Below are 10,934 nucleotides of genomic sequence, written 5' to 3' on the forward strand. Positions count from 1 at the left end.
CTCTTGTGTTTTGTCGATGTAGGACTCTGTCTAAAGTCTGGGGTATTATATACGCTCCCTCTTATGGACTCAGCGTCCTCGCTGAGGTTTGCCCCACCGCATGGGATTTGCCTAGATTCAGCATTGAGGTTTGTCCCGCCTAACCGGGATTTGCCTAAACTCAGTTGAACTCTGACTCATAATCGGCAAGGCTGACACAAGAGTGGCTCTGATACCAACTGTAACAGCCCAGCCCGCTAGTGATATTGTCCACTCTGGGCCTAGGCCCTTACGGGTTTAACATGCGTCACTAAGGTCTAAGGCTTGTTAACTTACATACTCAGCATCCATCTTGTGTTTTGTCGATGTGGGACTCTGTCTAAAGTCTGGGGCGTTACAAACTTACTGAGAATATCTGCATTTATAGTCAATCGTTATGTAGTCATCAATGACGATTTTATTCTCAGTCAAGAGGAGCTTGATTTGAGTATTTTGTCTCCCTAGACATAGCTATAAATAGGAGAATTAGCATCCATTATTGCAAACGAAAATTTATTTTGTATACAAAGGCTCTATTCTACTCTCAAATTAAAATTACTTGCTTTCTTTTGTTCTTAATATTGTTCATACTACTGCTTCCGGAGAAGCTCATCATATCAGCAGGCTTGTATTTCTTTAAGTTATTTTTACATTCTTAATTTCACTCTTGTTTATTTTATATTGTTGGATCAGATTAATTCATGTGTCTATAAACCACGTTATAAATTCAAATGTACTGTTTTAAGGGTAAACATTTGGCGCCCACCTTGGTGCATAGACAAGTGTAATTGCTTTGATCCATTCATCTATTACTAACAAATTTTGATTTCTTTCTTAGCAAAAGAAAAATCAGATATGGCAGCTAATTATGTCAACAATTCCTATAATGTTGGATAACACAATGAACGTGAGGACGTGTTCCAACGTGATAATTCAACCAGCGAAATCCGCAATGAAGGAGATGAAACAACTCTCGATGATGTGGATGATGAACATATTGTTGAAATGGACAAAATCTTCAGAGAGCAACAAAAAGGCAATATGGATCACCTCTCACGAAAACATTAGGTGATGATAGAGTTGAAACAGGCATTATCGGGTGCTTCTAATAATGCTAATAGAAGAGCTCAGATTCCTCCTAGCGTCCCTGTAAATGTGGAGGAAAATGTGGAGGCAGATGCATTGGCTAATTTGGGTTCGTCCACGGAAATGGAAGGGTCTGATGCTGGTGGGTAGTTCAATTGTTGCATTCGGTGTTGGATGTAAACAACTACTGTGAAGTTAACTCAACCAACTTAATTTAGAATTGGAGAAATGAATTTATAGAATACCTAAGGCTTATATACTGCATGATATTTTTATTAATATAAAAACTTTCAATCTTACTTATAATTGATAGCATTATAAGCGGAATATTTATATTACGATTCATAGTCAATAACAACTATGATTTTGGAATTGAGTAGTACTCGTTATATCTTTAAATTCGGACAGGGAAAGCGTCATTTTATGGAATAACAGTCCTGATATTCTTCTACGAATTACTAATATTATTCCTGGAGTAAATAATGACATGAGAAAGAAAAATGGGACATTCTTAAAAATCCATCTTCCGCAAAATACTGAAACCATCATATTCACAACATTTATTCCAGTGCAGATCAATCTAAAGCATGCCATGCTGCTCAAATATTATTAAGACACAGTCCCGCCATAATATAAGCCTTCACTTAATTCCCAATCAGAAGGGAATCGATTTTGTGGGCAAGGTGGGCTTCACTGTCTTCAAGACGACCTTTGGTTGCATCATTTTCCCAGCGGATTAAGGTTGGAACCCCTTTGAGGTTGAAGCTGGGGTCAACTCGCCATGGGTGCTGTGGAGTCCTCCAAGTAGGCCTGTCTCCAACATAAGCCCTCAGCAGTGCTATATCCTCTGCTGATTCTTCCATCTTCTTGTATATCACAGGTTCAGCTCTTACACAATCTTTAAAAAAAAAAAAAAACTGTTGTCATATGGAATCACCAAATAACACAAAAGCAAAGACTGAGCTATTCTTACGCCGATTGATTTTGCAAAGTCATGGTGATGCAAAAACAAAAACAGAAAAGGAAGAAGAGTGAACTCTGGTCAAAGTGAAAAACTGGACGCTCATCCAACAGACAATGCAATATTATCCTAATCTCGTTTGAAACAATTTGCACTAAACCCTTCCCCCACCAGGACAACAAAATTGATAGCATCCTATAACAAAAAAGTATGCCAAAAAGCTAATAAGGTTATGCTAGATTGATCTAGAGGACTTCAGATCTCCATTAAGAAGGGCTAAAGCAAGCATTCCATGTTTGAACTAGCTACAACGGTCTAAGATTAGGGGTGGAAAATGGGTGGGTTGGTCAAATTTGAGTGGATTGAAATAGAGCAGATGAAAATAACTCAACAAGCTAGTTGGATGGTGAGAAAGATAATAGGGGCAAGAACATTGATTATACATATGCAAAGCAGGACACCTAATAACAGGAGTATGATAAAACATGTATACCTGCAACTAATTGGAGCAGTGCCTAGAGTGTATTGGAGACATTTGATAATCAACAACCCTCCCAGACCTAGAGTTATATTTACTTTATGGTTATCGGTGCAAGTGTAATGACTCAATCGGTCATTTTGAGTTCTAGGATCCCCTTTCCCTATTTGAGACTTCCCGTGTATTCATTTGATGTTTTATGACTTGCCCGTACGGGTGGTTCAGGTTCTGAAAGGTTCGGGAGTGATTAGGAACACTTAGTTTCTCACTAGAAGCTTTAAGTTAAAAGAGTTGACCAAAGTCAATATTTTGGGTAAACGGGCTCGGATTGGTGATTTGAAGGTTCCTATAGGTTCATATAATGATTTTGAACTTGTACATATATTCGAATCGGGTGATCGATGGTGCGGGAAGGATTCGGCGCTTTTGGTTAAAAATTAGCAATTTGAAAAACTTTAGAGTTCATAAGACCTCATTTGCTTGCACCTAATGGGGGTCTGAATATTAATCGTTCAGATCACAGTCATTAAGTGGATTTGTTTTTTAGAACTAAATCTTAATAATCCAGATCTTAACCATTAAGTCTGCTTGTAGTTTTTTTTAATTTTACAACCACTTAATGGGTCCGAATAGATTGTGATTAAGATCTATAACAGAGTCTTAATATCATTAAGATGTTATACATTAGAAAATTTATGCAAAAAATAACATTTGGCCATAACTCCTACACTTCACCACTAACCACCACTGCTATCGCTGTACCCTATCATTATAGACTACCACCACCACTAGCCACCACCCATTACTACCAATCCTTACCACCATATAATTTTTTAAGATATTTTATAAATATAGTATTAAATTAATCAGTATTATTCGATTGAATTTATATTTATTACTGTTTAAATAAAGAAATTTTTTATACATTCCGATGTGGAGAAAACAAAGAGTTTTAATTATTCAGTATTCAGATCTTAATAGAATATTTTAACATCCAGATGTGTATTCAGATGTAGACGTTTTAATCTTAATATACATATTAATATTCAGATTTAGACGTCTTAATCTTAATAAAACAAATGAAAGTTTGACTTGGAGCTGACTTTTGTGATTACATTTTGTTTCGTGTTTTGAGCCTTTGGATAGGTCCATATAGGTTATTTGAACTTGTTGGAATGATTTAGAGGTGGTCCAAAGGGTTTGAGAGTGATACAGACCTATCTTGAGAAATTAGAATGTAAGAAAGTTTATATTTTGGTTTGGATCATGATTTTTACATCTGATGCTTCTAGATGTGTTTTGAGTCATTGGACAAGTTTGTATAGGATACACGGACTAGTTGGGATGATTGGACGGGATCCCCAGGAGCACGGCTGAGTTTTGAACAAATTTGAGCATTTCAGCACTATACTGACATTTCTGCAGGTTTCTTTAGTGCTGAGCAGTGTTTTGGAAAGCGTTAAGCGCAAAAAAGCGGCGAGGCCTCGCTTCAAGCGCGAAACGAAGCGCGCGCTTTTTTGCTGTGAAGCGCAATTTAACACATAAATTAAAAAAATAAAATAGAGCTAAGAACTCGTTAAAAATAACATATTAAGCAAATGTTTCAATTCTTGAATCAAGAAGCAAATAATAGATACTAAAACTAGATAGTGAATAATCCTCAAAAGTCATAACATATTAAGCAAATGCAAAACAAAATCACAAAAGGAGCAACATCCTATTCTTCAACAAGATCTCCAAACTCTTGAAGTGTCATCATGTTCGAGTTATTATATTAGTCATCATCATCTTCTTCTTCATCAGAGGCTTCATTAATTAGGGTTCTACTTTTACATGTACTTGTACTTGTAGATACTCTTTCTTTGCTCCTTAAAGTACTTCCCCTAAAACCATAAACATTCTCTTCAACTCCACTTGTCATAGCAACATGACCAAAAGTGAGACCTTCTCCTTCAAACACTTCTTCTTCATGATTTCCGGGGCCTCCGGTTAACCATTCATTTGCTTCATCAATGTTATCCAATAAAATTGGATCAATGATATTGCGAGCTTTGTAACGACGAGCCAATGTTCTATTATATTTTACGAACACGAGATCATTGAGTTTCTTTAGCTCAAGCCTGTTCCTCTTCTTAGTATGAATCTGCATAATAAGATGTAGAAAGTAACTAAGAGGAGTACTTAGGACAATTGAGATAAACTTTAATCTAGTAATAATGTAATATAGCTTCTCACATGTTCATAAACACTCCAATTTCTCTCGCATCCGGATGAGCTACAAGTTAAGCTTTGAACTCTAATAGCAAATTGTTGCAAGTTTGGAACTTCATAACCAAATTGCATCCACCATTCAACTGCAGAAGTATTATTTTAGAAGTTAATAACTTGAAAGTTAAAGCTCTAAAGAGTAAAACAATTGAAAAAAGTTGCTCACCTGGTGCCAATTTGGTTCTGCCTCTAATGGCCGAAGCTAATCCAAGAATTCCATCGGCTTGCATATACACACCAAGCACTTGCCCTATTTTGTCTTGCATCGCTTCATCTGGCACCAACTTCGCAACACATGCATGATACCCCTTCCAAACGTTTAAATCTAAAGTCTTGTTCTCATTGTTTGTGTAAAACAATCCGGGGTTCAAAATATGCCCTGCTGCATGTAAAGGTTGATGAAGCTGATCATCCCACCTTTTATCAATGATTTCAAACACTCTCCTATTTCCTCCTATCATGATCAAATGCCTTTTCAATAGCTTGTTTAGCCCTATCCATGGCTTCATAAATGTATCCCATTGGTGGTTTTTTCTCCCCATCCACCAAACGAAGTACAATAACCAAAGGATTACCAACTTTAAGTGCTTGAACAGTGTCATTCCAAAAATATGGACCAATAATAAATCTCGCAATTTCTTTTCCAAGAGCTTCCTTTGCATAGATACTCTCACTCCATTTGGTTGACAAGAACAAGGTTCGCAAATTTTGCTTTTGCAGGTAAAAGCTATGCAAGGTCAAGATAGCTGTTGCGAATCTTGTCTTAGCCGGTTTCACCAAATTTCTTTGTTTTGTGTATCTCCTCATAATGTTCAACAACAACGGCCTTTGACTAATGTAAGAATGTATCTTGATCGCCTTAGCAAAAACTGTAGGAAGTCAAATTTCATAGTTAATAAGTATAAGCAATTAACATGAAGGTTAAAAACTTAAAATAGAAAATAAGAACCGCTTGTTCACTTGTAGAATATGGGGCTAACTTGAAAATGTCACCAAACATCAAGTTGACACAATGTGCAGCACAAGGAGTCCAATAAATATTTGGGAAAACTCCTTTCAACATGTCATCCGCTTTTTTATTCTCACTTGCGTTATCAGTGACAACTTGAACCACATTTTCCGGTCCAACTTTCAATATTGTCTTCTCAAACAAGTTGAACATTTTATTGGAATTGGTTGAGGAGTCACTAGCATCATAAAATTCAAGAAACACACTACCTATCGTAGAATTCACCAAAACATTAATGACCATTTTTCCATTTTTTGCAGTCCATTTGTCCATCATAATGGAACAACCATAAACTTTCCATTGCACCTTATGCTCCTCGACAATCTTGTTTGTCTTCTCCACCTCCTTTTTTAGACAAGGAACTCTTACTTCGTGATAGGTAGGGGGCTTTATTCCCGGGCCATATTGGCCAACGGCCTCAATGAATTCACCAAAACTATCGGTGTAATTCACACAACTAAAAGGGAGCCCCGCATCATACATCCACCTTGCAAAAGTATCTACAGCGCGCTCCCTCAAACTCTCTTACAAGATTCTAAGTCAACAGCTTCACCCTTTCTCTTTTCATTTGGTTTTTGTGAGAAAAAAAGATTAAGAGGACCTTTCACATTGCTACCGGCGGTGGATGATCCACTTCCACTTGTTGAATTCTTTCTTTGAGATTTAGAGGGAGGTGGCCTCATTATATCATTGACTTCAAGGTCATCCTCATCCATTTGACTATCTTCATCAAGAAGATTAATCATAGATACTCCATGGCTCATTGGATTTTTTAACTCATTTTTTTTCTCAACATAATCTCTCATTTCTTTCTTAATAGTATCCGGAACACTTGGACATTCTTTGACATCTCTAAAACCACCGATTAGATGTCTCTTGTGACGATGTATTCCACCGTTATACATTTTTTGACAAAAGATACATTGCACTCTTGAGTTATTATTGCCAACTGCAACTCCATACGCCCAAGCTGGATCTCTTTTTTGGCTTGATGACATTGAATAATCAAATTAAATTTACTACAATCAACAACCAAAAAAAACAATTAATTCATAGAAGAAAACAGAAAACAGAGCATAAAGAGCACTTTTAATAACAAAAAACAGAGCATAACAGAAGAAAACAGAGCATAACAGAAGAAAAAGAAGTAGTATCATGATAACAGAAGAAACTTTTAATAACAGAAGAAAAAGAAGTCGTTTAGGGCAAAAAATGAGCGCTTAAAAAGTCAAAAAAATTGAAAGAAGAACAGAAGAGAAGAAGAAGACTAGAAGAAGAAGAACAGAAGAAGAAGAAGAAGAAGAAAAAGAACAGAGGAAGAAGAAGAAGAAAAAGAAGAAACTTACTGAGATCTGGAGAAGAAGTTGTTGGAGCAGCAGTGGTCGTCGCTGGAGTTCGCTGAGCTGGAGAAGAAGACCTTGAAGAGCGTATGTTTTGGTAACAGATGCCTTCTGCTCGTATGTTTATTTGCCCAAAATTTTTAAAAAAGCCCTAGTTGATGCCTTCTGCTCGCTTAAGCGAGCTTTTTCTCGCTTTTTCTAACGCTTCGCTTCTCGCTTAAGCGAGAAAAGCGCACGCTTTTCTAATGTGAGTCGCCTTTTTACCAGAAAAGCGCTACCATTGCGCCTCGCCTCGCTTCATCGCTTAAAGCGAGAAGCGAGCGCTTTTAATAACACTGCCTCTGGCAGAGACAAGGTAGACTATTAGCCAAAGATGCAGGCATAACTCATACGTTTAGAGGTGTATCATTTTAAAGAAAAGAAACACAATAATACTTGAACGAGAGAACATTAACAGTCGTACTTTGACAATGCCTTCATCTCAAGGGGAGTTCCACAGGTTCTAGTCCAACAATAAGAGTCATTTTGCTCCCTGTACCACATCACCATGCTTGTGAATTTTTTTTAAGTATACCCTATTATAGTCAGTTAGAGATGGAAAGCTGATCGTACCTCTCCCTTGATCATAATGAAAGTCAGAGCATGTGAAGACGTGTCTCAACACAAAGAGAGAGGTTTGCTCCACGCCTCTCCTCACTCCGCATGAATCTAATAACTTCAAGACCAGCTCTAATTAAAGGCATACTCGCTAACTTATAAATTAATTTCTTGGATAGTGTTTACTGGCAAAAAGTTTCTATTTGACATCAAATGAACTAGAATGACCGAAAAAGTTTATTCTTCCTTAAGTCAAAAGATGACAGATCTTAGTTACTCCCCACTAAACAGTAGAGACAAACCTCAAGCTAATCCTACAGTAGGCCCAATCATCATGAATAGACCATACTATACCATGAGCTGAGAAGACGGTAGAGCTCGTGGTAGACCATGATGATCATTAGACTGTATATTTGAACAAAATTGTTCAGAATTCAGCCACTTTGTGTTATATCTAAAAATAATTTAAACATATACCAACAGAAATTCTATGAACCCATAAAATTGATATACTAAAATAACATCATCATTTAGGATTCTCTAGCTCATACGACTCTTCGAATTGAACTTTAATAGGTGAAATGGATTACAAAAAACCAGTTTAAAATGAACTGACCTCAAAACTGACTAAAGTTTTAGCATATAGGAATATGTCGCCCTTAAAAGTATTAAGAACAAAAAGAGTTACTTAGAAGTAATAATCACCTGAAGAAACGCCACCATCCTATTTACTTGACATAATACATTCTTAAACATCGGCTATCAAGTTTACCACCAGGATCAAAAGCTAGCTTTTCAAATCCAATTTCAGTTCCTCGTATGTTAAGATTCAAGACCACCAATGCACCAACAAACTCAACGGCAATTATACAAAAATTACATAAAATTCTTTTTGTAAAACAAAAAGAGAAGGGAAGTGCAAACAAAAACCTAAGATAGATTATAGAAGCTTCTCCACAACACTCAATTAATTGCAAAAAAGTAAAACAGGGTACATTATTAATTAATTCCATATAACGATAGAATAGTACAGAAATTACCAGGGCACCAACTAAGGTTGGTAGAAGGGTCTATATCAGCCAAGAATAGGATGAAATTTGCTTTGTTTTGGGGCGCCTCTGCTCTGAACTTCTCAAAGACGCCATTAAAAGTTGCTATGGTGGCGTCTAACACCTTCAACGGCATTCTTTCTTCGTTACTTACTTACAGCTACAATTCAATTTCAGTTCGAGAATTGTGCCCCAGTTTTGCTAGGTTTAAGGATTAGGTCAAATTTATTTCGAGGGAACTGGGAAGAAAAAGAGAGTATATTTTGTTATATATATACGGGTTTTGCCAAGGCATTCTCTACATATTTCCTTTAATATTTTGTTTTATATATATTTCTACTATATATTTCTACTATAAAAAAATGGATGTTCATTTAGTACTTCGTTGTAAATAAGCTTCCTGAAAAAGCTTATCCATATGTGACTCCACCGTAAATATATTTATCTATTTAGTACTCTATTGGAAATAAGCTTCCTGAAGAAGCTTATCACTTCGATTCCCGGTTATGGATAAACATTACCCTAGGTAGAAGATTATCCATGTCTGGTATAGTAGCAGCTTACACAACAGCTTGCAGTAGCAGCTTACACAGCAGCTTGCGTAGCAGCTTACACAGCAGCTTGTAATAGCAGCTTACACAGCAGCTTGTAATAGCAGCTTACACAGCAGCTTGCGTAGCAACTTCCTTTCTTCTATAAATAGAAGAGATTTCAGTTCATTAGGTACATGAGTTTGAATTCGAATAATATATCAGTTTCTCTCTATAGTTGTCTTTACTTTATAGTCTTTATTTTATAACACGTTATCAGCACGAGACTCTGCCATCTCGAGCAAATACTTTGAAAGTATCAAAGGTACGAACTTTCTTTTTGTAAATAATGCCAAATCTTTCTAAACGTGACTTTGTAGTATTGGATATATCGGGCAAAAGTTACGTGTCTTGGGTGCTTGATGCTGAAATTCATCTTGATATGATGGGTCTAGCAGACACCATCAAAGATAAGTTATGCGTTTTACTTGCTATGTGTGCTACTGCCATTAAAATAAAATAAAAAAGGTACTTAGGAACCTAGTAAGTGAGCCATAATCATTGGACGAGATTCTGGAGCATTTTATGAATTTTAAAACACTATAATTTGTATATATCTTTATGTTTCGTTTTTCACTTACTCGTTTTCGAATTAAGATTTTAATTTTACTCCAGAAGAGTAATATTGCATAGGAAACTATAAAGTGGATGACATTGTTAGATCCACTTATACTCCAGCAGAGTTTGCAAGAAATATACAACCACCAGAAGTGGTTATATTTCGTATATCTCATTGTAACTATATTTTGTTAACTACCAGAAATGGTATATGCCTATGATCACAAGAAGTGATAATTTAGGCTTTCTATGGTTACAATTGAAGATAAACTAGAGAAATATTCTCTACAGTACATGCATGCCTCGATTTGCTCCTGAAGTAGCATTATTGTAAAAGAACTTCTAAGACATCACACGATTTGGTGTGATTAATGCACGTTCAAATAATTATGTTCTGTTCCCTGAAGGATGAGAACTTTTGATAAATATTAGCTCATTCCTGAAGTAAATGTGACAATATTAATAAAGGGCGTAAATAGGAACACGTTTTTGATGTGAATATATTACAATTCACCTCCAGAAGAGGTAATATGATTGAAGGAATATATACTCAATATTTCGTATTTTAAATTTGCTCCTGAAGAAGTAACACAATTGAAATTTTCTCCTGAAGCAGGAAAATATTATGAAACTGTGTCTTTCTGTGCTTAAACAAAATAATAAGCTATTCAAAGTTATTTCTGAAGCACATTTTCATTCCCTGGAGTGAATGAAGAAATACCACAACTCACCTCCTAAAGAGGTAGAATAACAAAGGATATAAATTTTGTTTTTGTGGCATAAAGATCATTACCGCACGTACCCGTTGTACGTAAAATATCTTGAATAATTTTATTAAATATCATTCTAAGGCAAAAAGCATTCTTGTAGAATGATTTGTACTACAACCACATTAATATTTTATGGTTAGTTATCGAGTTCCCCGAAGGAAATAACAACTCATGTATCTTTCCCTGAAGGATGTAATGATTATGTGGTTA

The 10,934-nt window shown here is 36.0% G+C and overlaps 1 protein-coding gene across 7 annotated transcripts; it reads right to left on the reverse strand.

Moving 5' to 3' along the window:
* Positions 1-1,592: 1,592 nt before the first annotated feature.
* Positions 1,593-9,106, reverse strand: LOC104244780 (thioredoxin-like protein Clot). 7 transcript variants are annotated; one of them, XM_070152789.1, is made up of 7 exons: positions 8,798-8,935; positions 7,773-7,868; positions 7,624-7,692; positions 7,167-7,501; positions 4,978-6,839; positions 4,779-4,897; positions 4,120-4,686 (listed from the first exon to the last, which is right to left on the reverse strand). In XM_070152789.1, exons 5-7 carry the CDS (start codon positions 5,471-5,473, stop codon positions 4,318-4,320), a joined length of 984 nt encoding a protein of 327 aa, XP_070008890.1. In that variant the 5' UTR covers positions 5,474-6,839; positions 7,167-7,501; positions 7,624-7,692; positions 7,773-7,868; positions 8,798-8,935; the 3' UTR covers positions 4,120-4,317. The 7 variants fall into 7 exon arrangements, with proteins under 7 accessions (XP_009798568.1, XP_070008890.1, XP_070008887.1 ...); XM_070152786.1 differs by having other exon boundaries at positions 4,978-5,680; positions 5,792-6,839; positions 7,167-7,868; XM_070152788.1 differs by lacking the exon at positions 8,798-8,935 and adding an exon at positions 8,463-8,791 and having other exon boundaries at positions 7,167-7,692; positions 7,773-7,875.
* Positions 9,107-10,934: the final 1,828 nt, after the last annotated feature.

The sequence above is a fragment of the Nicotiana sylvestris genome, chromosome 8 (assembly GCF_000393655.2).
Source record: "Nicotiana sylvestris chromosome 8, ASM39365v2, whole genome shotgun sequence".
NCBI lineage: Eukaryota > Viridiplantae > Streptophyta > Magnoliopsida > Solanales > Solanaceae > Nicotiana > Nicotiana sylvestris.